This window comes from Lethenteron reissneri, chromosome 34, assembly GCF_015708825.2.
Source record: "Lethenteron reissneri isolate LAM-NWPU_2019-01 chromosome 34, ASM1570882v1, whole genome shotgun sequence".
Classification (NCBI taxonomy): domain Eukaryota; kingdom Metazoa; phylum Chordata; class Hyperoartia; order Petromyzontiformes; family Petromyzontidae; genus Lethenteron; species Lethenteron reissneri.
The window spans coordinates 7,352,294-7,378,312 of record NC_083812.1 but is presented as its reverse complement, the minus strand read 5'-3'; the positions used below and the strand labels follow the sequence as shown (position 1 = coordinate 7,378,312).

Sequence of the window (26,019 nt, the reverse complement as noted above, 5' to 3'; positions counted from 1 at the left end):
CACACCACACTGATTCTACACACCACACTGATTTTACACACCACACTGATTCTACACACGGCTCTGATTCTACACACCACACTGATTTTACACATGACACTGATTCTACACACCACACTGATTCTACACACCACTCTGATTCTACACACCACTCTGATTCTACACACCACACTGATTCTACACACCACTCTGATTCTACACACCACTCTGATTCTACACACCACTCTGATTCTACACACCACTCTGATTCTACACACCACTGATTCTACACACCACTCTGATTCTACACACCACTCTGATTCTACACACCACACTGATTCTACACACCACACTGATTCTACACACGACACTGATTCTACACACCACTCTGATTCTACACACCACTTTGATTCTACACACCACTCTGATTCTACACACCACACTGATTCTACACACCACTCTGATTCTACACACCACTGATTCTACACACGACTCTGATTCTACACACCATACTGATTCTACACACCGCACTGATTCTACACACCACTCTGATTCTACACACCACACTGATTCTACACACCACACTGATTCTACACACGACACTGAGTCTACACACCACACTGATTCTACACACGACTCTGATTCTACACACCACTCTGATTCTACACACCACGCTGATTCTACACACCACACTGATTCTACACACCACTCTGATTCTACACACCATGCTGATGATTCTACACACCACTCTGATTCTACACACGACACTGATTCTACACACCACACTGATTCTACACACGACTCTGATTCTACACACCACACTGATTCTACACACGACTCTTGATTCTACACACGACCCTGATTCTACACACCACACTGATTCTACACACCACTCTGATTCTACACACCACACTGATTCTACACACCACACTGATTCTGCACACGAATCTGATTCTACACACCACACTGATTCTACACACCACTCTGATTCTACACACCATGCTGATTCTACACACCACACTGATTCTACACACCACTCTGATTCTACACACGACACTGATTCTACACACCACACTGATTCTACACACGACTCTGATTCTACACACCACACTGATTCTACACACGACTCTTGATTCTACACACGACCCTGATTCTACACACCACACTGATTCTACACACCACTCTGATTCTACACACCACACTGATTCTACACACCACACTGATTCTGCACACGAATCTGATTCTACACACCACACTGATTATTCACACGACTGAACCTTGACCGACTATGTGACGGGGGGAATCACCGTCGCCTGTTTGTTCCTAATGCCGTGGCGCCGCTTAGTCTTGCGTGTTTGATCATACCCAGATACTAACATCGCATACACATCGAGCAGTTGCTACACTGTTGTTGTAGATCGTGAGTAGGCAGCCAAAAATGTTCGTCCTATTGTGTGCTTATCTCTTTGTTGCAACGATACCACAAAAGCCAGAATAAACGAGTGCATACCACAGGTCATCATCCCGTGTTTACCACGTAGGCTTTCGCGACAAATGTAATCCATATTCTTAGGTTTTATCGGTAAAGTCACGTAGGTAAAAGATTAAAATTAAAATTAATAAAAGTAAAATAATGTAGACTAGCCGTAGTCTCAAACCACCGTTCCTGGCCCATCCCCCCCTCAACCAGTATATATACGGGGTAGTATCCCTTGGAATCTCTCATTTACTTGATACAGCTATCGTGCTGTGACGGTTCCACCTGAAGACGGAAGCTTGTGTTGCCTCCGAAACGTCGTGATTTTTATTTAATTTTTATTTTACTTTTATTAATTTTAATTTTTTACCTACGTGACTTTACCGAAAAAACCTGAGAATATGAATACTTGCAGTCACGAAAGCTTCAAATCTAAAATGTAATCCATAATACAGTTTTTGTTCGGTTTCGATCGCGTAAATATACGGGATGTGAGCAGCAACATCAATCAAACAGGAGAGGGTGGAAAGTTTGTTCAAGTTGTTTCTTTTTAACTTTGCCACGTTTACATCTTTACGGGATTTTTTTCAGATCTATGATACAACCTGGCCCTTTTCTGGTTATCACATCTCATAGGCTCACGTCAATTATAACTTTTGTATCTCTCGCCTTTTTTACAATCATAATATGTCTCATATGTTACGTACATAATATGTAGTGCACAGTATGTAGTCACATACTATATGTGACCGTCACTTGAGCATTATCTGACAGCTATAAATCAATTTCAGCAAAAGTAGTAACTCAACTTCAGCATCACATTGTACGAGCAGATGAAATAGCGACTGCAGTACTTCCTAATCTTAATTCAATTAGTTGATTCAAATACTGCTCGAGAAAGAGAAATCGGAGCTATTGTTCGTGGCTTTTTATAGCTGGCAAGAGTATTGTTTTAATTCTACAACAATACCAACATGGACCCGTGACCAGCGGCATGGACACCATGCATCTGTTACGAGTAAACAGATGGAGGCTATCGCTAACATCACAGGATGATTCAAAACATTCTGTGCACTCCATATGCCTCGGTGACACGGTGACACTGTGATGAAATGCATCGACTCTGGTGTGCCAGGGAACGCATCTAAGCTTAATCTCATGGTATGACAACACCGTGAATATGATGGTTCTCATGATGTAAGTTACTCAACGAAGACAATTGTCCGTGCTAAGTGGTGGCATGCAGGTGCAACTGTGCGTGATTTGGGGAGCGGTAGTGTAGTGGTTTAGCGCTACGAACCCACACCTGTCAACCCATACGGGTTTAACCCTGTATTCTTGTACAGGGAAATTTAGTTTTCAGGTCCATACGGCGTAAACCCGTTTGAATACGGGCAAAAAAATGTGTTTGTCTATTTGTTTGTGTGTTTCTCCCTTGCGATTTGACTTTGTAGGATGAACGTTGAGATCTATAAAGGCACGGGGTGACCAATAGGGTCTGAGTTGGTCTGTAATAAGGTAGGGTACTGATCAGGGGTTGTTAATGTATGCAACCCTGGCCACCCGAGTTCGATTCCCGCTCACGGCCAACACTGGTGACGATAATTTGAACCTGTCCTGGGCCTCCCCTAGGTCGATTCAGCCTCAAATATGAGTAACTGGTGCGATGTGTAAACATCGCCACTGGGGATACAAAGGCGGCCGGGCGTGGATGCTGGCCACCCACCCTCTCCTCGTGTGCCAGAGTGCCGGCCTTCGTAGGTGCTCGCTAACAGCACTTGCCCCAAACAGTCTGTTCAGGCTATGCGGGGGATCTTTGTCTTTGATTTGAGTGGTCATTTAAATATTAGGTATGCAGTAGTTGGTTGTAAAGCTGACGAGCATGCCTGTGTTTGTGAATGCATAATTACGAGATCTGTATTGTCCCTCCTATGAGAAAGGCCGCTGAAAAATATTCAAAATCGGTACAGGTGTAACGATGTTATCGATTCTTAGGATAATATCGATTAATAAAGGTGACGAAATATACCTAGTGTATATACATGCGTCGAATGGCGTAAAAATCTATGTTTTTCTTTTTCAATTTAAAAGTGTAAAGAACTAAAGATATCGCAGGGTCGCGAGAAGGTGGTGGCGTCTTGGGTCGGGAGGCCTTCATCGAGCAGCGGATTGAGCATGGCTGATGATAATATGCAAATCCAAGTTTGACTTACATACATATAGCTTCTAAGTGAAACCGCATTTCAAGAGAGTTGAATGGCAACAGCGAGACTTGAATATCCTTGGGAAATCCGGCTTAATTGTGTACTACTCTTTGGGTTTCATCTTCTTGGTTCTTTCGGTAAAGTCACGTAGAAGGGAAGTAATAAAATAATAAAAATAAAACATAATAAAACAATTCTCACGACGTTTCGGCCACAACGCAAGCAGCCGTCCTCAGGTGAAAACGGCTGCTTGCGTTGTGGCCGAAACGTCGTGAGAATAGTTTTATTATGTTTTATTTATATTATTTTATTACTTCCCTTCTACGTGACTTTACCGAAAGAACCAAGAAGATGAATCCCTGCAGTCACGAAAGCTTTAAATCGAAATACTCTTTGGGTCTTTCGATAAAGTCACGACGTTTCGATCGAAGCGTCGTGATTTTTTTTTTATATCTACGTGACTTTACCGAAGACCCAAAGAGCATGAATTCCTGCAGTCACGAAAGCTTTAAGTCAAGATTGAATTGTGTACTGTTTAATGAATAAATATTAAGTCATAACCAGGGAAGGTCTCAGGGCGCCAACAAATACGAACAGCTGTGACAGAGCAAACGAAACGCGACTCAATACAAAAGAGATCACAACAACAATAACAACAATAACAACCAAACGATCCGATAGGGGATCAATCGTTGGATGTAATCGCGGTGCTAAATGTTTTTTGTTTGTTGCTCAGATTGATCGAATAGCGGTGAGAGGAGTTGGGAGGGCGCTGTGAGTTTTTTCTTCGCTTGATTGGTGATCGCACGAAAAGCGAAACACCTGCCAGGTGGCGTGTCCCGGTCGCGTCCTCATCAACGCCGAACTTTTAAAAGCCACGATGAGGCGTCGATTGAGCTCAGCATCGTGTGCGAGGCGCGCCGATCCGGTTTTTATTTCCATCCCCCCGCGAAGATTCACTGCGCCCCGAGGGGAACACGTGGCGTTCTTGTCCCCATTTTTTTCATTTAAAAAAACAACAATTGGGAATACATTTCATCCGCGAGCAAATGGTGCTGCACTTGCAAAACGATTTCCAACTTAAAGGTGAGCGACGATTGTTATCCAATGTGTACCGTAAGGTTAGCGTCCAACTCGCTTAATAAGGATTTTTTGTTTGTAAATCTAGTGACCTTTTTATATGTCGTGATTCGGCAAGAGCTGCTATAAACATGTTGAGCAATGCTTTGTAATTGTGTGCTTGTAAACACGCTTGCTTGAATTTCGTGTGCGTGGTTAAAATTACACGTTAAAACTACACGTTAAATGACTGGTACGCACAACTGTATTCCCGATTACTGTGGTAATTAAAGCATTCAATTTCGATGGGTATCTTTTAATGACGCAATTAAAAAAATTGGGTAAAGCTTCCGTATCGTTTAAACCCTACGAACACCGGGCCATGATTATATTATTGAGAAATGGTGTGTGTCTATTAAAACGCCGTTGCTGGTTACGGGATGAGATATGAAGCCTGGTATTAAATTCCAAATTATTGCCAAACTCCCAAACGATAACTCTTGACCAAAGATACATTTCCACGGACCGCGTGAAATAATGGCGTAGATTTAAATGCACGCTTTGGCCACATCTTGAAAAAGAGCTGCTTAGCCTTCTGATTATGAAAAGGCAACTCTTTAAAAAAAGTGTCACCAGATTGTTTATTACGTTCGTCCCGCTTCCCGTAAGGACCTCGTTTCTGTGCGTTTTTTTAGACGAAAACTCCAATGTCGCCAACATCAATACGCGTTAAAGCGAACATTAAAATAATCCCATGGGATTTGTTTGACCATATTTCACCACCCCAGTCAATGCGGGCTGGTGGAGGGTGGTGGTATGGGGAATTCCGGACCGGTTGGGATGTCACTCCCTAAAATGATGCCAGCCGTGACCCAGAGTCGAACTCGTGTGGTCGGGCACACGGATAGCTTGCGGCGGTTGCGCGAACCACCACTGCACCACCGCTCCAACCCTTGTTTCCTAATTATATTTACAAAAGCCCAGGCATTAAGAAATACCCCATAGCTTTCCGGGGAATATTAGACGTGATCAAACCTAACAGGGGTGGAGGGGTTTCAACATGTCCTTTAGTAATAGGCGGGGGTTGCGCCTTGGATGATTATTGCAAACATTGAGAAAGGGGGGGGGGGGTTCTCCTGTTATCTCTAGGACCCCCCTAAATCTCCGCTACCCTCCTCTGCATTCCATTGTGAAACGTCCGCATCGCTCACGATGTGCGGGGCTGGTCGCGAGGCTCCGCCTCTCCCCCCGCGGAGGGGGCCTCTATGAGAGATTCCGCGCACACGGCGGGTCCATCAGTCAGTCGGTGGTGGTGGTTTGTGTTGCGTGCCATCGTCGGAAGAAGCAGCAGCAGCAGCAGTAGCGAGAACTGCTGCCCTTTTTAACACTCACGGCGACGTGTATCGGTTGCAGATTCAGTCTTAGTATTACATTTAATGAGTCGGGTTTTTTTTTCAGGATGTATGTGGATCGCTTGTTTTCATAATAATGAAATTCGTTTAACGTGCGTAGCACGTGCTGCTTGCTGCTTGCCGTTGGTGTAGGCTGCGTAAAGTGGATGTTTCTGATTTTTGGAGATCCATAGCCGGCCAAAATGCAACACGCGTGTGCTCGTCGTTGCAAGGTAGATTAGACATGCTCTCGAGAGCGCCCAGTAGCGGAGGTAGGGCTGCACCTGCCTGAAGAATCCAAAGACGACTGACCAAGCTTGGCTTTTCCTCTCCGATATCATCCTTACACGTGCCCCCTGCGCTGCCGCGCGGTCACGCACGACTGCCAGTGACGGCAGCAGCAGCAGCGCACATGTGGACCAAGCTGCGCCAGAGCTACCAGCTCCATGGCTCCTCGGTTAAAGGTACCATCTTGGCATATTATGGGGCTGCTGCATGGCAGGACATTGATGTTGCCTTATTCCCGGAGCGTCGAGGGGGGGGGGGGGGTTATGCTGAAGACCCCCCCCCCCCCCCCCACTTCGCAATTGGTAGTCAAACAAATTGGTCGTAGGTGAGATCAGGATGTGTGATGGGCAAAAGCAGGTCCTGTCGTTATTCGTTCTTTTCAGCGATTGAGGTTTGTTTAAAAGTTTGTTTTAACATAGACTGTCGGGCTCCCTTGAGTTGTTTGTCTGGCTCCCCTTTAAACAAGGTCACGCTTATAGGGTTGTGTTGCATGCAGGGCATTTGCTCTAACAACGTTCGTTGAAAACGTCCGACACACTAATGTGTGTGTGTGTACATATATGCCACGGTTAAAGACATACTTCTGCGCTGTTAAAGAGCCATTTATTTGCGCAGGACGCGTATCTTGGCCGGTGGTCGAGACTAATAATGGAGTATCTGCCAAAAGGGCGAACGCAGTAGATGCATTCATCACGGAGATGGCACAATTAAATCGTTTACAAGTGCTAGGGCGTATTTGTTGCACAGAAGGACTGAAGTATTGCAAAGGGGTTCACACTTAACGTTGGGTCAACGTTGATCCACCGCTTCCAACCACACGCCACAACGTTGTACATTTACGAGGTCGGGGAGGCAATCGTCCAACAGTAGATAACATCACGGCGGACGATGCTGGCGCTGTACACAAGAATATGCACGAGTTCTAGAGAAGGCGGGCGACGTACTTCACCAATATTCTTGTTCAGCAGAATGTTGGTGTAACGTTACAAAGTTTGGACGGACAAAGGGTTTTCTGTTGTGTATTCTTGACCCAAGCTAAGAGATATCCAAGGAATGTGCTGCCCCCGTGAAAAGAAATCTGCCAAGATGTATTAAATTAGTTTCAACATTATTACAGTACTCCTGGGGGCCTCCGACATTAAAAAGGGTTGCTACAGGGAAAACTTGTGTTCTGTCAGCATTACTGCAGTGGTGTCGCTGCATGCCGTTTTCTTGCTCCCTTCATTGCCCTTTGGCGAGCAGTAACGCTGGACGTTGTAGCTATATTTGACTCGATGCCACTGAAACCACTCTTCATTACGATAGAGGAGCTGTTTTTGTTGTTGAAAGCTTTTACAGGTTTAAAAAAAAGTACAAGTAAGTACATTTTCACAAGTGAGTAATATATGAAAATCATTCGTATATTCATACATTTAATTTAAGTTTTTATAGTGAAGAACAATGCACTGTTGTGCCACGTGATACGAGGGCTATAGCTGATGTAAATACCAATACTGCATTTTTATTTATTCATGTTAACCTAGTAGAATATTGAGACTGCTGTTATTTTGCATTTGGAGACAATTGGAGTGTTTTGAGCTGGCATTGGTCCTTGTAACTTCCCAGTTGGTAGGAAGTAGCCCAACAGGTGGAAATAATTCGTTTTAGATGGATCAATCAACACGCAGTTTTATTATGACTGTGGTTTCTTGAAACAATAATTTGGTTGTCCGACTGGGTCCCGCGATAGCACCTGTTAGGTCCCAGTTTGAATCCCTGATGTAAGTCGCCAACATTTAGCCGTTTTTACGTGCTCCAAGTAAAACTAAACTATTCTAATTTTACCAGGTAAGGCCCACTGAGCTATACATCTCTTTCAGAAGCGACCTAGCCACAAATGATAACTCGACAAAAGTGGCTTACGTGAAAATCTTTTAGCAGCCAAATACTCTAAACCAGGGGTCCTCAAACTACGGCCCGCGGGCCACATGCGGCCCGCCGAGGACATTTATCCGGCCCATGGTCACTAATTGGGCTGCGCTTGTGAGCACTAATTGGGCTGCGCTGGTGAGCACTGATTGGGCTGCGCTGGTGAGCACTCATTGGGCTGCGGTGGTGGGCACTGATTGGGCTGCGGCTGTGAGCACTGATTGAGCTGCGGCGGTGTGGCACTGATTGAGCTGCGGCGGTGTGGCACTGATTGAGCTGTGGCGGTGGGCACTCATTGGGCTGCGCTGGTGAATGGTTCAATGGGCCAATTGACTGGACTTGCCCCCCAGGCCTAAGGCTGCCAGCCCTCCCTTGGCTGCGCTTGACTGGCTCTCCCTCCCTCAGCTCCCTCCCTCAGCTCCCTCACTTGCCCCTCGGCTCCACTCCCAGTGATATTCCTGTGTGCTGGGGATCTACAGCACCGCTGAGTAAATGATAGAGGGGTAATAACAGAGTGATCTCTGATCTCTGGAGGGGCTGCCTACTGTTTTCGTGCTGGTTAGTGACAGACAGCCGAGGAGTAGGAAACCCAATTTAAATGACAGTAAGTGCATTTATATTCTGATTGCTATTCAGTTGTATGAGGTTATATGTTGTATGTTGTGTAAGCCCCGGTTCATACTGTTGCGATCTCTGAGCAGTGCGAGTTCAGCCATATGCTTGTATGGCTGAACTTGCATTAGATTCGGAAGAAAAAAGGCACATGTGCCTTCTTTTTTCCTGCAGTGGAATCGGATCGCATGGGTCTTCTCCCCCATGCGATCAGATTCCTATGCGAGTTCGCAGATCGCACTGCGATCTGTGAACAAAACTGCAGGTGTAATTAACTTTTTAATGGCACCCACACCAGTGTGAGCCTGGGGTTAAAGCGGAGTTCCCCCAATCAGACTGCATTGATGGGCAGTGCAGTCTGTATGTCTCTGTGTGGGCAAAGTTATTGCTGGTATATTGTTTTTGTAGCGTTGTAAATATATTGGTATTTTACTAATAGCAATTTTGACTCCCTAGGAAACAATGATGTCAAGAAAGAGAAAAATTGACTCGGAGTGTAGGATATTCAAAGAACAGTGGACTTATGATTACTTTTTCATGCAGTACAAGGAAAGAGCTGTGTGTCTGATATGCCAGAATATAGTGTCTGTGTTCAAAGAATACAATTTACGTCGACACTATGAAACTCAACATAAAGATAAATATGATTGTTTGGTTGGAGAAGTGAGAAAAGATAAAATATTAAAACTGAAAAATACATTAACGACTCAGCAAAATACTTTTGTGAAGCAGAAGCAGCTAAATATCTCATCACTGCGAGCAAGTTTTCAAGTTGCCAAGCTAATAGCGTGCACTGGCAGACCATTCGTGGAAGGAGAATTTGTTAAAGAATGCCTTCTTTCTGTTGCCAAAGAGATGTGTCCAGAGAAGGTCGATTTATTTAGTACAGTGAGTCTTTCAGGACCTACAATTACATGGAGGATTGAAGAAATGGGAGACAATTTGCATCAGCATTTGCAAAACTCCACAAAAAAACTTTCCTATTTTTCCTTGGCACTCGACGAAAGCAATGATGTTCGTGATTCTGCACAACTTCTAATTTTTATTCGTGGGACGAATGACTATTTCGAAGTCACAGAAGAGCTTGCTGCACTGCAAAGCATCAAAGGAACAACTACAGGAGAGGATATCTATGAAAAGGTTTGCCAAACTGTGAATGGTTTGGAGCTGAACTGGGCTAAACTAGCCAGTGTGACAACTGATGGCGCTCCTAGCATGGTGGGGTCTAAGAAAGGAGTAATTGCTCGCATTAACCAAGAGATGGACAAACATAACCATTCTCATCCAATAGCCATACACTGCCTCATCCACCAACAAGCGCTGTCACTGAAGTGGGACTCTGTTATGAAAATTGTGGTATCTTGTGTTAACTTCATTAGAGCTCATGCACTAAACCACAGACAATTTCAGGAATTTCTGTCTGAGCTAAATGTTGACTATGAAGATGTTCTGTACCACACAGAAGTCCGTTGGCTGAGTCGAGGGAGAGTTTTGAAACGTTTCTATGACTTACTTCCACAGATTACAGCTTTTCTGCTTTCAAAAAACAAAGAAGTACCAGAGCTCAATGATGCAGAATGGAAATGGCACCTTGCCTTTCTGACAGATGTAACAGAGCTACTCAACAGTTTCAATGTGCAACTTCAAGGAAAGGGGAAGCTCATCTGTGATATGCAATCACATGTCAAAGCATTTGAAGTAAAATTAGGCCTCATCAAAAAAGTGAAGGAGAAAAACTTCTGCCATCTCCCCACAACTCAAAATCTGTTAGCGGAAAAACCATTGGTTGCATTCCCAAACAAAACATGTGTGGATTCACTGGAAAAATTGCAAAAGGAGTTCCAATTTAGATTTAAAGAACTTCATCTCCATGAACAGGACTTACAGCTTTTCCGTAACCCATTTTCTATTGACATTGAAAATGTGGATACAATTTACCAAATGGAACTGGCTGAACTGCAGAATTGTGACTCTCTGAAAGACGCATTCAAGTCAAGCAGCCTTCATAATTTCGATGCATCTCTCCCCTCTGAGACATATCCTCATCTCAGGAACCATGCACTCAAAATGGCAATCATATTTGGCAGCACTTATGTCTGTGAACAGACTTTTTCCAGAATGAAACATTTGAAATCTCCAACCAGATCTAGACTAACGGATGCACACTTGCATCACTTGTTACGACGAGCAGTGACAAATATGGAACCGGACATTGACCATCTCATTAGCCAAAAGCAGGCCCATAGTTCCCATTGAAATACTGGCAAGTTTGTTGATTTAACTTTACTTGTTCTTCATTTTAAATATTGTATTTGTTCCCGTTTTGTTTCTTCACTTCAAAATAAGATATATGCAGTGTGCATAGGAATTTGTTCATAGTTTTTTTTAACTATAGTCCGGCCCTCCAACGGTCTGAGGGACAGTGAACTGGCCCCCTGTTTAAAAAGTTTGAGGACCCCTGCTCTAAACGAATGTTTCTTAATCGGGAAGGGGAAAAAAACCGAAGGACCTGGAGAAAAATCCACCCGACCACGTGGAGAGAGACATGCAAACTCCAAATATACAGCAGGCGTCAGGGTCGGGATCGAACCCACCGACCTCCTGTTTACCAGGCGAGGGGGAGCTAACATCTTGCCCCCGTGGCTTGACAGGTGGTGAGATGCTGTGAGCTGGAGCAACTCGGTCCCTGCTCGTGCACTCATTGCTCCCTGCTTTGATCTTTGACATCTAGAGTCAAATTTCAGAGATATGTATTTTTTCCTCTTAAAATTATCTCAAGGAAGCTTTGTTTGGGCCCTCCATGTTACGTTGAAATATTATTAAAATGAACTCGGCTATGTTAAAATTTGCTGTGCTACGGCTTGCTGTAATGAACATCATTATACAAATGATTTTAAACCATTTTCAGTAACACGTTACTTAGGGGTGTCTCGAAGATCATATATAAGATCTTCAGGATATTTGTACCGTGTTAAAAAAAAATGCACATAAAACACTGAAGTTTGGTTAATTATTACAATTCTTGATTAAATTAGTGTTTCACATTAATGTAGTTTTATATACAGTACTGTATATATAATAACACGTATTTGGCATGACAAACACTATGATCGGACTGTGGAGGGGGGCACTAATATTTTACACGCTTGAGTATAAAACATTCTCCTGACCTACAGATGTTTTGAAATGTAGAGTCTGTTTATATTTCTGGTGAAGGATCTATTTCCAGTCGAGGCTCCTTTTTTGACCCGTTTCATTCTGAGTGACGGTAACAGCTAACCCCACATACCCTGACAAAACCCAATTGTTCCTTGCCGCAAATATGCTATGTATTGGGAGCGAGGTTCCACTTTATACGTTTTTATATTACAGAAATCATTAGATATACCGTGCCTACGTTTTACTCCAATCAGGAATGTTTAATAAATAAAAAAATTCGTAACAAAACCGTAATTGAAAGTAGATTGAGTTAGTAAGGGTTATTGGGGGCCAAAGTCTTCCAAGAATAAATATTGTTAGGACACAACACAAGCATTTTCATTTCCAGTAGTGCCAAACTCCTGCCAAACTTTACAATGTTATAGAGCTGTATAATGTCGTGGGGGAGGGGAGGTCGGATAAGCAGGAGCAGGTGTTTTTTGCACATGTGGGTTTCTATCAAAATCATCTTAGTATAGCACTTTGTTTCTTATCAATCGGCAATGAGAACAAATCTCCCTCGGACAAGTTTTTTTGCTGGTCAATGTCTCATGTATTCTTCATGTTCTCCATGAATGCATGACACATGCCCATACCTGCTTTAAAGCAGGTAAGTATGGGCATGCATTCCACTAAGGTGGGGATGGGAATGCTGTTTACATTAAATCCAAGTGCAGTTGGGAGTGGGACTTCTCAGAGGATAAGTACAACCTTTGGAAATGCTGTGAAGCTAGTATTTGAAAGTGAAGCTACTGACGCAGTTCTCATACGTTGCAAATGAAAAAAAATGGACATTAAAAGTTAATTGGAAATATTTTGATTAACTTGAGCTGCTACAATGTGTAGAAATCATTGTCCGACTGTACAGACTGTACACGAGAGATGTTCTGGTAAAACTTCTAACCCAAATAAATATTTTGAAAGACCCTGTGCATTTCCCCACATGTGGCTACATGGTGAGCTAAAACATATTTATTGCACCGACTATCTGACTACTTTCTGGAAAAAAATAGATTGTGGGTTTTAAAGTTTTCCCAGGATTACTCCAATTTAAATGACTAATATACAAAATCTCAATGGTTGTGCTTGATTTCACATTGCTAACAATACCAATCTATATCTTGTTTTGCAGACAAAGAAGGAACTACAGGAAATGTGATTCTAAAAAAAATCACAGAGTTGAACCAAAGCTTGAGTGAGACTTCCATCAATCGCAGGAGGCAGATGGGGAATTCTGCTTCTATCCACAATGACTCGCCCATTAAGCAGCTGAGCGGCAGCGGATCTCAGTCTTCGGGAATCGCAACGGATGAATCGGGCACGATGGATTCGTCGCCTCTCAACAGCGACGTGGAGTTGAGCACGCCCGAAATCTCTCAAAAATCACAGGAGCCTCCTGTGAACAATGGCAAAGACAACTCGGCAATAAAAAATCACTGTCCTTTAAATTGCTGCTGGGATGCCGGAAGTCCACGTGCCAGCTTGGTAGGGGCAGACATTTCGAAAGTTGATAATGATGATGATGGTGGTGGTGGTGGTACTCTTAAAAGTTCGGCTCTCAAACAGGACGACCCTCTTGACAAAGAAAGGAATGGGAAGATTTTGCCAAAGAATATGTCTCGAGATTCAGGACTGGTACCTTCGGACAATGAGAAGTCTCCATGTTCACCTCACAAGCCTCTGAATGGCCGGTCTGCATCCCTTGACTCTGGCAATGCACTTACGCCCACACGCACACTGAACGCAGGACTTCCCCAATGGCCTTTATCGCCTCCATCTAAAATGATACAAGGGAAATCCAAGTCATGTTTTGATCTCGGATGTAACTTACGGAAGTCTGACTTGGCTCTTTCTCCGACAAATGTCCAATATGCTGGCCTGACTAAGTCTTGCAGCAGTGTGCATGCAACTTCATTAGCTGTGGTCCCAAAAGACACAATCATTCCTGCTATTTCCGATGATGACATCCACGGCAAACATCATTCTGACCAGAGCCTTGCGCTGTCGGCCAAGTCTGGAGTAATTTCTGCATCCATGTTCCATAATCGCAGTAGGACAGCTGTAAGTACAAATTCGGCTTTGCTACTGTCACAGGCCAAGTGCCCCCCTCGCAGCATGTCTTCACAGGCATTGAATGTCAACGGGTCAACCGTTGCCTGCAAGCCACGCGAGTTGCATCAGCACACATTGCCACGCACTCGCTCTCGGACGTCAAATCATTTGCTGTTATGCGGAAGACCTCTAAAATCTGAACTTTCGGAAAAGTCGTCTACTCCAGATATCCACAATCGTAATCTAACGAACACAAGCAGCAACTGCACTGAAACCTCTCCCACTTTAGTTGAAGGATGTCCAGATGCACTGCCAAAAGAACCCGCTTGCCCTCCTGTCACAACTGCGTCCAACATGTCATCCAAACACCTCATTATGGAAGCCCTGAACAGAGCCACTTACCGCCATAGCTCCACAGCATCACTCGTCACGTCCAGTACCAAAGTAGATGACTGCCCATCCAGTCCAACGCACCAAGAACACAAGCCAAGTGACGCTGCCAGCGAGCAGGGTGGATGTTCTGACATCACAGATGGTCAAGTCGCAAGCTTGGAAGACTATAACCCAAGCAATGACATCATCCAAGATGCAGCTGTGCTGCCCAAACAGGAAAGCGTTGCACTACAACAGCAAGGGCCTCTTCCACGGGTGATGGATGACCCAGTCGATGTGGCTGCTCCGACTGGGACCTCAAAGGAGAAAACGATGGAAAAGCAACCCTCCTCCGAGGTGGTTGGGGACAACTACGAAGCCATCATTCAGGACTGGGAGGAGTATCTGCAGAATGCACTGCCACAAACAAATCAAGCAGTCACGGACAACTCCACGAAGCAGGTGAGGCAGGTCTCGTGTATTTACAGCTGAATTCTCAATGGAGATTTTTCCGTTTTGGGTGACTCAGTGCCCGGTGTGGTGTAACATGGTCAAAGAATGCAGTTTAAAATTGGGTCCCCATTCATTTCAGCCTGTGACAATTGTGACATTGTAACACTTCAATACAGGAAACGGACGCTTTTATTCACTGATGATGAATAGATTTTTTTAAGAACAACTTGTTAGATAATTCATCGTGTCGATGGTGGATTACCAAATGTCACCGAGGCACTAATATTTACCAAAGCATTTTTTGAATCTGTATAACAGTAATGTAGACTATGCATACAATGTGATTGTTACCAAGCGAGTTGATGTTAAAGGCATGGTATGCAGATATTCTTGTTTAGGCAGATGGCGGTGAATGGTGCCTTGTGTTTAAAAGAGTTTGCGATCCACTGCATAGACTTGAGCATGGAGGGTAATGAGGCATGGAGGTCCCTGCTGGAAGCAGAGCTGCTCTGATGAATGATTTCCCTGGATTTGGAAGTGTGTGTGTATAATTTGCTGGAATACAGTTTACCTTGTGTGTGTGTTGGGAGCTGCAGAGTGCAAGGGGGAATGTACCCGTGCAGTGGTCCTCTACAAATAATGTTCACTTTGGCCTGCCAACTGTGAGGGGGCTCTCATAATCACAGAGGCGTAGACTCATTCACACATTCAAATGATTATTTAACGCAGGCTTTTGCGACCAATATTCATAGCAAAGGTTTTTGGGTTTACCTGCAATCAAACCGATGTACTGAAGTAATAGCTAATTTGCACATTTTTGTTCACATGACAAACCTTACTTATTTGGCTGTGCCGGGTGGTGGTGGATTAACGACACATTTATATTCATGCGATCTAACTCAAATTAGTAGTAATAAGTAGATTCCTTGACCCGAAGGACATGGTTAATTCAGCATAGCAATGGGCTGCGAATCCATTTCCAGTATTATTTTAATGTAAATGGGTGTTAAAATGTTTTGCTTTTTGAAGAAATTATTTGCTGCTCAATATAGTATATACTGCAGTAATCTAAAACTCTTTCAATATCAGTACAAAACTGTTCATTTGGTCATGGTCCCACATAATGTACAATCTCTAACTGTCAAGTCGGTACATCTCTGCTCTGAAGGAGGAGCCGTTGTCTGAATTGTTACCCTACTATATGGCAGTGCAATTGACAAGTGTGGTGGTGAGCTTTGTTTGTGATGTACTCCTGTGCGTATGTACCAATGCAGTTCACCGCTGCAGTTGCCATCACCTTGATGATGTATTCTTGGCACTTTCGTGCAGGTGCTGAGTAACAGTGCTTTTCCATTAATGCCACATTCCTCTTGTTGCCGTGATCAGAGCCTGGTCTAGGAGCTGCTGATAACCCTAATCATTTGCAAGGAATTGTTGCGGACAGGAAGGGGTTGGCCTTTGTTGTTTCATCTGCGCACAGATAAACTTTTGTCCATCTCTCTTTCCATCCTCGCATCGCGGCCTATCTTGGTAGCAACTGATGACTGAGCAATAGGTTAATTAAAGGATTTTGACTTAATCTTGATACGTCTCCAACTATATGTAGTGCATGCTCAGAATAAAATCTATACAAGGGCTAGCAATTTCATCATCTATTTGTTTTTTGTCTAAAAAAATACTGGTAGAGGTGTGGACTCGAGTCATGTGACTTGGACTCGAGTCAGACTCGAGTCATGAATTTGATGACTTCAGACTCGACTTGGACTTGCATAACAATGACTTTGTCCCACCTCTGGTAATACCTAAACTAACCTATTTAATACGTGTATTTTACCAGCTAACACACACTTGGCGACATGGCTCTTATTCAGAAGTGACCTGGCCCCAAATGATAGCCCAACAAAAAGTGGCTTATCGTGTGGGAAAGTGATAGCAGCAAGACACTCTAAACGCATGATTCTAAAATGTGGAAGAGGGAAACCCAGAGGACCCGAAGAAACATCCACACAACCACGAGGAGAACGTGCAAACGCCATATTACCCTACATGAAAGGACAGCTATCTAAGTGTACGACACGAACTGAAACTTGAAATGTAGCTGTAAAATGGGTTTCTTGTTCTCATTTCTGCAATTCACCATATTTTACTTCACAATGCCCTTCATTATTTATATTTTGTTACTTTGACAATCTTGTTTAAAATGGTTGTGATGCATTGAAAAGGAGAGCACTGGTCAAGCTAACCATCGAGTAGTGTGTGGATCTGACGTTTAGTGACAAACATGAGGTTGATGGCGTTTCATCTAAGTTCTGATATGGCAAATGGTTTAGTCTCTTTTTTGGATTGTGCATAATACTGTAATTGTACATCGATATATTTTATAGAACGATATTAGCTTATTTTAACATTATAGCTTGTTAAACATGCGATTATTAAACGAATGACTAATTGCAAATAGTTTACAGGCAAAATTTGTTTTACATTTAACTTCTGGATATAATTTTTAAATGAAGTGGAAAAAGTGAAACCCATTTTTGAGAAGACCTTTCCTTTGCAAGGGAACTGGGAAATGTTGTTGGGTGGGGGGGGGTGCAAGCACAAGGAAGAGAGAAACACGATCAAAAACAATGCAATGTATGCACAATTGTGTACTAATATATAGGATGTGAAAACTAATAATTTACATAAAAATGAATATGTATAGGGTGTTACAACATGAATCGGATTGCTGCGTTGTCACACGGTTTGAGAGATTTAAGCCGTGTCAGTGTGGGTGCTATTCGGCGTCAAGTTCCAGTTTTTCCAGTTGAATTGTTGAGGATGATCTCACCTGAGGTATAGGGGGTAGTTCTACTGACAAGTACGAGTCTGCATGCTGCTCTGGCAAGTAATGGTTGTCTTCCCATGCTGGGCTGTTTGTTTACCAGTGTGGCCTGCTGACATTGATCCAAAGAGGCACGAGGCATTTTCTGTTACTGTACCGATTGCCTTTTTGTTCTCTTTTTAAAATTTCATAACGGAACCTTAAGCTGCATGTCCCAAAGTCAAAGTCGACCTGTTCTCCCTCCATTGAAATATTATTATTATAAAAATGTTTATGCTGTTTTAGAATTGTATGCTTAATTTGCAAATGTAGTGTGTCTACCTCCCATAAATGAGAAATGCGTGTGTCATGCAATAGATGTGCCAAACATTGTTGTGGATGTGGAAGGGCAGACCGATTTGGGGCCCATTTTATGGGTTGAGCTGAGCTCTGTCCACATACCTAGCTGTGTAGGCTGAAGTTCAAAATGAGCATTGTCACAAATCTGTTGGAATAAGATTTTCATTGGTTCTGTTGATGGTGATCTTTTGACTTAGTCGATGTCACTGAAAATTTAATTTGAGCCTATTTTTCAGATTTTATTTTGGGAAAGAGCATTTGTTATTGGTGACAAACACAATTACAAGGCAGTCACATAATTTTCTTCAAACTAAATAATACACTCAGACTGGTGGACACTTGCAATTATATTTATAAGTGATTTACCTCGTGACTAAATTGTCCGCCGCTCCACCCACATTTAACGTTTTTTTTATTTCCAGATCTTTACCTTTGTAGATGCTATCAACTGTGTAAGTGTTTTCTTGGAATTCGGTACAGTAATCACCGAAACAAAGTGCAGGAAAATAGCAGTTCCATTTTTTTGTGCTGTGACGCACCCACAAATACAAAAACACCTCAATTAATGTCTTCCTTTGAGCCCCTAACTTCTCCCTTTATGGACACTCCTCTGATTAGCCACTCATGTGGTCCTGATGTAAAAAAGAGTATTACTTCATCTCCCAAAGAAATTTGCCTTAATTCTGAAACCTTGTTATGGTTTTTAGAAAGCAAATAAGGATTTGTTTATTAGGCACTTAATTTCTGCAGTATCTCCTACCGGGAGAAAAACGAAGAGAAAAAACACCAGGGCAAATATGGGGGAAATATGAAGGAGTTGAGATGCAGGGGGCAAATAACGACACGTCCCAGGAACATTTTGGCAGCAGCACCACGGAACAGAGGGCAGCCCAGTCCTCCATCCTGACACCCACCTCGAACGCCTTAATGTCCACCTAAAATGAGTCCTCCCCCTAAGTTATTCAGACTTTTTTTTTGCTAGTAGCTGGCCTCTTGGCAATATTGAAACAATGGCCATAACTGTGGGCATTTAAGCCAAGGAATACTGTTAATTAACAATCAATAAGGCTTTGAGTGTCTTCCGTGCCATTTCAGTAACTCGATACAGATTGCTATCGAGTGCTTCTTGCAGGATTGGCTCTGTCCATCGGAAGCTCCTATTGTTGGTTAAGTCGTTGAATTACTCGGCTTACATTCTACAATCGTAACTATTGTCCTGCTAATCTGCAGATGGAGTGCTTTAATTATGGCTTGATAAAGTTCAAAGTTATAGGGTGTTGAAGATTCTAGAAATATTGCTTCCTTAGTTTCATGAAACACTGGCCTGTTTATTTGAACCATTGTTGCCTTAGCTGCTTGGGCTGCTTCGTATGCCTTGAGCATTCTTTGGAACGTATATAGAGCTGAGCAAACGGTGGCAGAATGTGGTTAAGGCCAGTGATGGTGGAGCGAACATTCTCGTTTGTTTTTGCGTCGTGATGAATGTCAAAGATAGTGGTCTTGTTGGGTTATTTTGATGTGAGGCTACGTGCAAAGAACTTGGCTCGTCGTCTGCGTGCATAAAACGGGCATGTGAACTCCCACAGCCCCTGAGCTCTGCCTGCCCTTGCTCACCAAGGACCCTGCTGAGGAGTAAGGGAAGAGGCATTCCTGTGTTCTCTGCCATGTGGCACCATCTGGCTGCTTTGCATTATTCCACAAAAATGTTGCGGTCTCTTTTCCACCAACCACAGTTGGGTTGAAATAACCTATCTATTGAGACAAAATTTCAGAGGTCAAAATTTCCAGATGTTACTGTTCATTGCAAAATAAATGTTGCATTTTTGGTGGTTTTAGGACTTTGAAATACCCCATTTTACTTTTCAATATCTATAGCCAGTGTTTAGAAAAATAGATGTATATTGTCCCTTACTAAAACTGAACATGGTTATGATCATTAATGACTAAAATTTCACCAACGTTCATAATTTAGACAACATACAATTTTACATTAATAATCATTTTAGCAGTAAAATGACAGCTTGGGTTTTATATATTGCCCACAAAGTCAATTATTATTTAATATATAAAGTTGTTGTGTCTTGTGACTTTGAACCACATTATTGAAAGTTCCAAATAGCTTTATTCAGCAAAGTGCATCTTATTTTGCTTGGTCAATACTGCCAGAGTTGAATCCCCATAGCAATTGTTGTGTTTTTTTGTAAACTCAAGACCGTTTTTATGTAAATAGAAACATTGGTAATACTGTAAGTTGGTAGAACTAAAGTTATCCATAAACATTCATTGAAATTGGCAGCTCCAATTCCAGTCCATTGAGTGTACATCACATTTAAGTTTGGTCCATCTTTAGTCAAGCAGCTCAGCAAGTCTCCATCTCCAAATGGAACGTTGAAGCTATTGGTACCAATGTTCATTGGGTACATGGTTTGAGGCCACTGATCACCTCGTGCTCAGTTTGTGAATGTAGGCAAGTAAACTGTCATTTTGAATTGGTTTTCCCCCCAAAGTTGCCAAACTTCAAGTTCAAAGAAAATAACGTGTTTCGCTCTGTCCTTTATAGACTTTTAAAATGTTAACATTTTAATGCAAATTAAAATGTGTATATCCAAATCTGTATATCATGTTATATTTTACTTTGCACTTGATTGAAGGTTATTGTATCCAGACCGCAAATCCAAAGGTGATCACACACAAGTTGGGCTTCAAGTTTTGGAAGCCCTTTTAGCCAGTGACCCTACCAGAATCCGTCGACACCAAACATGGCTATTTTAAAATCGCATTTTAGTTCTATTATGCATTCGATGTGCTTGAAGATAACTCCAAGTTTAGTTTGTGCGAGTAGGTTTGACAGGATTATCCACAATTGATCTTGTGAACAATATAGTTCAAAAATATGTTGGATTTAACTGTAGTATTTGCTTTCATCCTTCGTAGCGCTGCGTTATTGCTTGTTTGATTTGGATAGTTATTTAGTGGATTTGTTCACACACACACGGAATGGTACGGGTGTTTCAGCGGTTTCGTCTATTTTTGTAGACTTATAGTAACGCCAGTGTGTGGCAACGCTAACCCCTTTTTTTGTTCAAAGTGTGAGAGGTTGTTCCACCCAGTGCTTGCATTGTGACTCCTGTGCAGTCGGTTCATAGAAAACTCCAAAAGAAACAGTGTGAAAAGCAGCTGTAAGCCAAGCCGTACCTGCAGGCAAACACTCGGCCCCATGGCAGGTGTTGCATTGTGCTCTGCATAAACTGTTTAGACTGCAATTCTGTCTTTTATAGCATGTCTAGCCAATTAAAAAAATGCTGATGTTGTTTCTAAAAGGGAGTCCTGTTTTACCCATGATATTGCATTTATCAAAACTATGAAACTCTTGATTCTCTAGCATGCGTTTTCGTCTAGCTCCGCGCCATGTTTGGTTTGTATGCGTCGCTCGGCATCCTGGGAGTTTCTCGAGGAAATTAATTTCTCTCGGCACATGGAGTAAAATGTCACACTGGATGCAGAACAACATGGAAACGCATTTGAGTGCTATTCAGCACAATCGAGAAACCCAAAGTAGCAGTATTGTTTTTTTTTTATTCGAATTGGTACTTTTAGGCACATGAGAAAAAATCTAATGTTCTTAACCATTTTATTAACTTCCTGACACTTATGAAGCGAATGCATGTAATCTTACTTTATGCTTGTAAACCAGTGGCTGGAAAATGCAGTTGCTCCTCTATATTTTAGTTCTTGTTTTGATGACATCACAAAAGCCACAGGAATTCTGGCCAAGAAAATGCTGTCGTATACGCCTCTTCGATGCTGTTCAATTAAGACATTGGATTAAATCATATCTTACCGGAAAGTGTGCATTCCTCTGTTGCATTGCATATTGATAGAAATAGCAAGAGTAAATTTGCTAAAAATACATTATGAATATTAGGTACAAAATTACATTTGGCACCTTTTTCTGACTTTACCATTTTAATCGAGCACAAGATGTCCTTGTAACCAAATCCATTAATAACCCCTGTATAGGAATTGTAATATTTTCAGTCCATTCACTACTGGATGAAGGCCTCTCCACACTGGTTGGGTGTGTTTCACCATGCTCAACTCTGAAAGTCGGTGCGGGTTGATGAAGGCTATGCACAGGGACCAGTCCTGATATCAATTGCCACTGATATGTGTTAAAATCTATTCCCTAAATCCCTATAATTCAAGACGCCAAATATAAATATTGTCCTGCAGTTAATGCTAGTTTTTCTTGGCAGTTAAGTCCGTGTGTTTCTTATATATTTCATCGACATCACTTGTGCTGAAATCGTTTCCTTTGGCCAAAGAAAATATAAAAGCTTTTAAATTAATCATGACCCAATAAACGTAACGTGAGTGTTCACAGTTTAGACTTGACGGCACCAATGGTGTGCAGTATTGCAGAAACAAAAGCCTTGTCCTGAACACTGGCTCAAAAGAGCTGAATGTGGCCATGTTGTCGTTTAGACCAGGGGTCCCCCAACCCCCGGGCCGCGGACCGGTACTGGTCTCGTGGCCTGTTAGGAACCAGGCCACACAGCAGGAGGTGAGAGCGGTGAGTCCGCGCGTGGCCCGCCCCCATTATTTTATTATTCACCACTTCCGTCCGCGCCTCTTTCGCGCACTGCGCACTTGTCTCCGTCACAGTTTTGGTAAGCCCACAAGCTCTAACCCAAGCCACAATGAGTAAAAAACAAACGTCGCTGGAGAGCTTCTTTGAAAAGGGGGAAGGACCCAATGATGAACCCCCCCCCCCGTCCATGAAAAAATTGTCTTCCACGAAACCGGTCCCTGGTGCCAAAAAGGTTGGGGACCGCTTGTTTAGACCACCAACTCAGAGTTGAGAACGTGGCGTGGCCATCCCAACAGTTCGCTTTAGTTCGTAAATGTCTCATCTTCAATGACCAATCTTCATTGAATGCAGACATTGCAATTTCATGACAGCCTTTTTGTTTTTGCAGCCGTGCGAGCCAGCAGCTGCTGCTGGCACCGGCTTTGTACAGCTGCTGGAGATGGTGCGGTTCCTGGAATGCATCTCGCGGGTTTACGACGAGCGGGCTCGGAGCGGGGACTTCCGTGCACAACAGCTGGCTGGCCAGGCTGTACCCGGCACCGTAAGTCTTTGGTTTTTATACGCACAGATAGTGTGGTGTGCTAGGAGGTCAGCTTGAGAAGGAATGTATTGACGTGCGTGTGTGCGCGCGTGCATGCCTGTGATGATGTGGGGAGCGGTGGCGCAGTACTGCAATGTGCTAAAAAAGTGACCCAAGATCAATTTCCCACTCGCGTTCAACATTGGTGACGAATATCTGAACCGGTCCTGGCCTCTCTCCTCGGTCGTTTCTGACTCGCATGATTACCTGGTGCGGTGTGTATACGTCATTACTGGGGAGACCAAGGCGGCCGGGCATGATTCTGGCCACACCACCCCCTTGTGCCGTGCTTGCTTTAAACAGCGCTTGCCCCAAACAGTCTGCCTAAATGGGGCGGGGGGGAAGGGGGGGACCTTTGTCTTGTTTCTGTGTGTACGTGATCATCCGCATGTGTGAGATTCCATACGTGTGTGAGTGCATGTCTTTTTCTTTGAGACGTTTATCTTTTGGTGTGTGTACAATTGTGCGCACGTGTGCATACTTAACACCTTTTGAATCTGCCCGAATAAATACATTTTGTGCGAGATCATCTGCTAACCCGTGACAAAAACAGAACCCACCAGCTCAACATATAATTATGAATGGGGGACTTTGTGTGCACCACTGGGCATGCGTGAAAATGTTTAGTGGTGCGATAGCCAGCAAGATTTTAAATCGACGTTTTGTTTGTCTTTATTTATCATGATTTAAAACTGCCCAATTTTTCTGATTTTAAAATTACATTATTGTATCCTTAGTTATTGTTCGGTCACCCTTGCATTAGTTTTTTTTTCAATCTGTTTAACACTAAATGAGGTATTCATTTACCACATTTACAGTTAAGCCAGCAAAATAGAACTAGATTATTGATACATTTTTTGTAGTTTAAATCTACCTGGTTTTGCAAGAAAGAAGAATAGTCTGAAATATCAGACATACCAAATGGGTCCAAATTTCACTTTATTTGAATTCAAAATTCCCTGCTGCTTTACTTTCGCAAAGTAATGAAAAGGCATCCATCCTTCACAATCGATGCTAGAGCTGGATCCTTTCCTAGCAAAGCATCTGCCAATTTTGTACAGGTACGTGCAAGGTTGGGTTCGAGCATTCTAGTGCCAAGCCCAGATTAGTCACTCAGGTTTACGAGGTAAATGGTGCCTGAAATAAACAGGTGGTGTGTATTTTTAACAATTGCATTCTTTTTTTGTCCGAAATACAATTCGTCATTCGGTTGTATGACGTGTTTCCACCTGTGCTGTTTACGTCATCCCCCACCACATCTACCGATCATTGCCACCTTCTCTGTAGTTTTGTATTTACATTATGCTGAATATATTGTCTCCTGTCTTCCCATCTGCTCCTAGGTCTTCCCCATTGCATCAATTTTTGTGGGAATCACGTTTGTGCTATCCGTCATTGTAGACTCCTTGATAATAAGATTGATATTATAATAAGAGTGACTGACATATGCCATTTACATGGAATAAATTGTTCTGTTTTGAGAATGGTGGAATAATTGTGCTAACTGTTCGCTATGTTTCTACAATTGCGAGTATTGACATGATTGATTACGCTTACAAATCGGTGGCAATGGAATTTCAAATTGACCTGGTGCCCTCATAGATTAACCGAGCCTAAAAGAAAAAGTGCTGCACATTGTTCGTTGTGAGCACCAACACTTATGATACATTATGGCTGGTTACAACATTATGCTGGTTACAACACCGCTTTGTATGCGTTGGCACAATCAGCAAGTACCAGCTCGCAGCAATCGCCCTCTCGGTACATGATGCAATGTGTGTGGTTTTTTTATGAATGAAACCAGTAATTGGACCCTGTATGCAACTAAGGCATTTGATGACCCTTTTGCAGGCTTTGGCAGCCTTTTTATGGTTATGGTCAAGATTGTGCTCGACAGGTTTCAGCCAGTGGAAAAAAATGACCTGTTTATTCCACGGGCTTACTTAAGGGCATTTGATTAGTAAGATAACCCACAAAGTCAAAATAACCACATGAAAAGAGCAATCAAGATGATTAGTCTACTTAATTGTGCAGTGTTCATTTAACATAACCATTTTAAGTACTGTAAATATTACTTTCGTATCTAATTGTAGATCTTGTAAAATGAGACTTGTTTCCGGTTGTCTGTTTTCAGTCGACGCGGAATTGATGCACTGTAATTACTCTATTTTATTTGTGCATAAAATATAAAACCTCCAATTTTGCCCACTCCCAAAGGGCTGTAAGGTATCATTTAACTTGCTAAGTAGAAGCAAGAGTGTTTTCTGAGCAACCATTCTAAAGTAAACCGTGAATATAATGTCGTTGTCCTCTTACTTCCCACCAAAGCAAGTTGTGATGGAGGCTTTTTTTCTTTCTCTCTTGGAAGTCGAGCAGTGCCAAAATAATTACAAGGTCTTGAGTCCTTAAACGGGATTTTAAAAGAAAACCCTACAATCTGCTATGACTGCAACAGGAGCATACGTAGTTTTAATAAGGTGACTTAGTGAAACGTGATCGTATAAGCCATGCAGCAATCTCGGTCCGGACTCTATCCTAAACGGCTCTGTGTGTGTGTGTGCTGCTGTGCTGCATGATACCACAGGGAAGTAATTTGAGTTATCATTGTCACATCACTGTGTGGGCTCTCTAGGGTCCTCCTCTTTTCGTACAATGTGCCCATTCTTTTGGGCTTGGCATGCAGTGAGGGCCT

At 42.8% G+C, this 26,019-nt stretch overlaps 1 protein-coding gene across 2 annotated transcripts in view; it reads left to right on the top strand.

The window, feature by feature from the left end:
* The first annotated feature begins 5,994 nt into the window (after positions 1-5,994).
* LOC133350623 (uncharacterized) overlaps positions 5,995-26,019 on the top strand; it is a 33,103-nt gene continuing 13,078 nt past the window's right edge. The window contains exons 1-3 of one of the 2 annotated variants that reach the window (XM_061565197.1): positions 5,995-6,574; positions 13,249-15,002; positions 23,136-23,288. In XM_061565197.1, coding sequence (XP_061421181.1) covers positions 6,523-6,574; positions 13,249-15,002; positions 23,136-23,288 — 1,959 coding nt within the window. In that variant the 5' untranslated portion in view covers positions 5,995-6,522. The remainder of the gene's footprint in view (positions 6,575-13,248; positions 15,003-23,135; positions 23,289-26,019) is intronic. The other variant, XM_061565196.1, reaches the window with a different exon arrangement.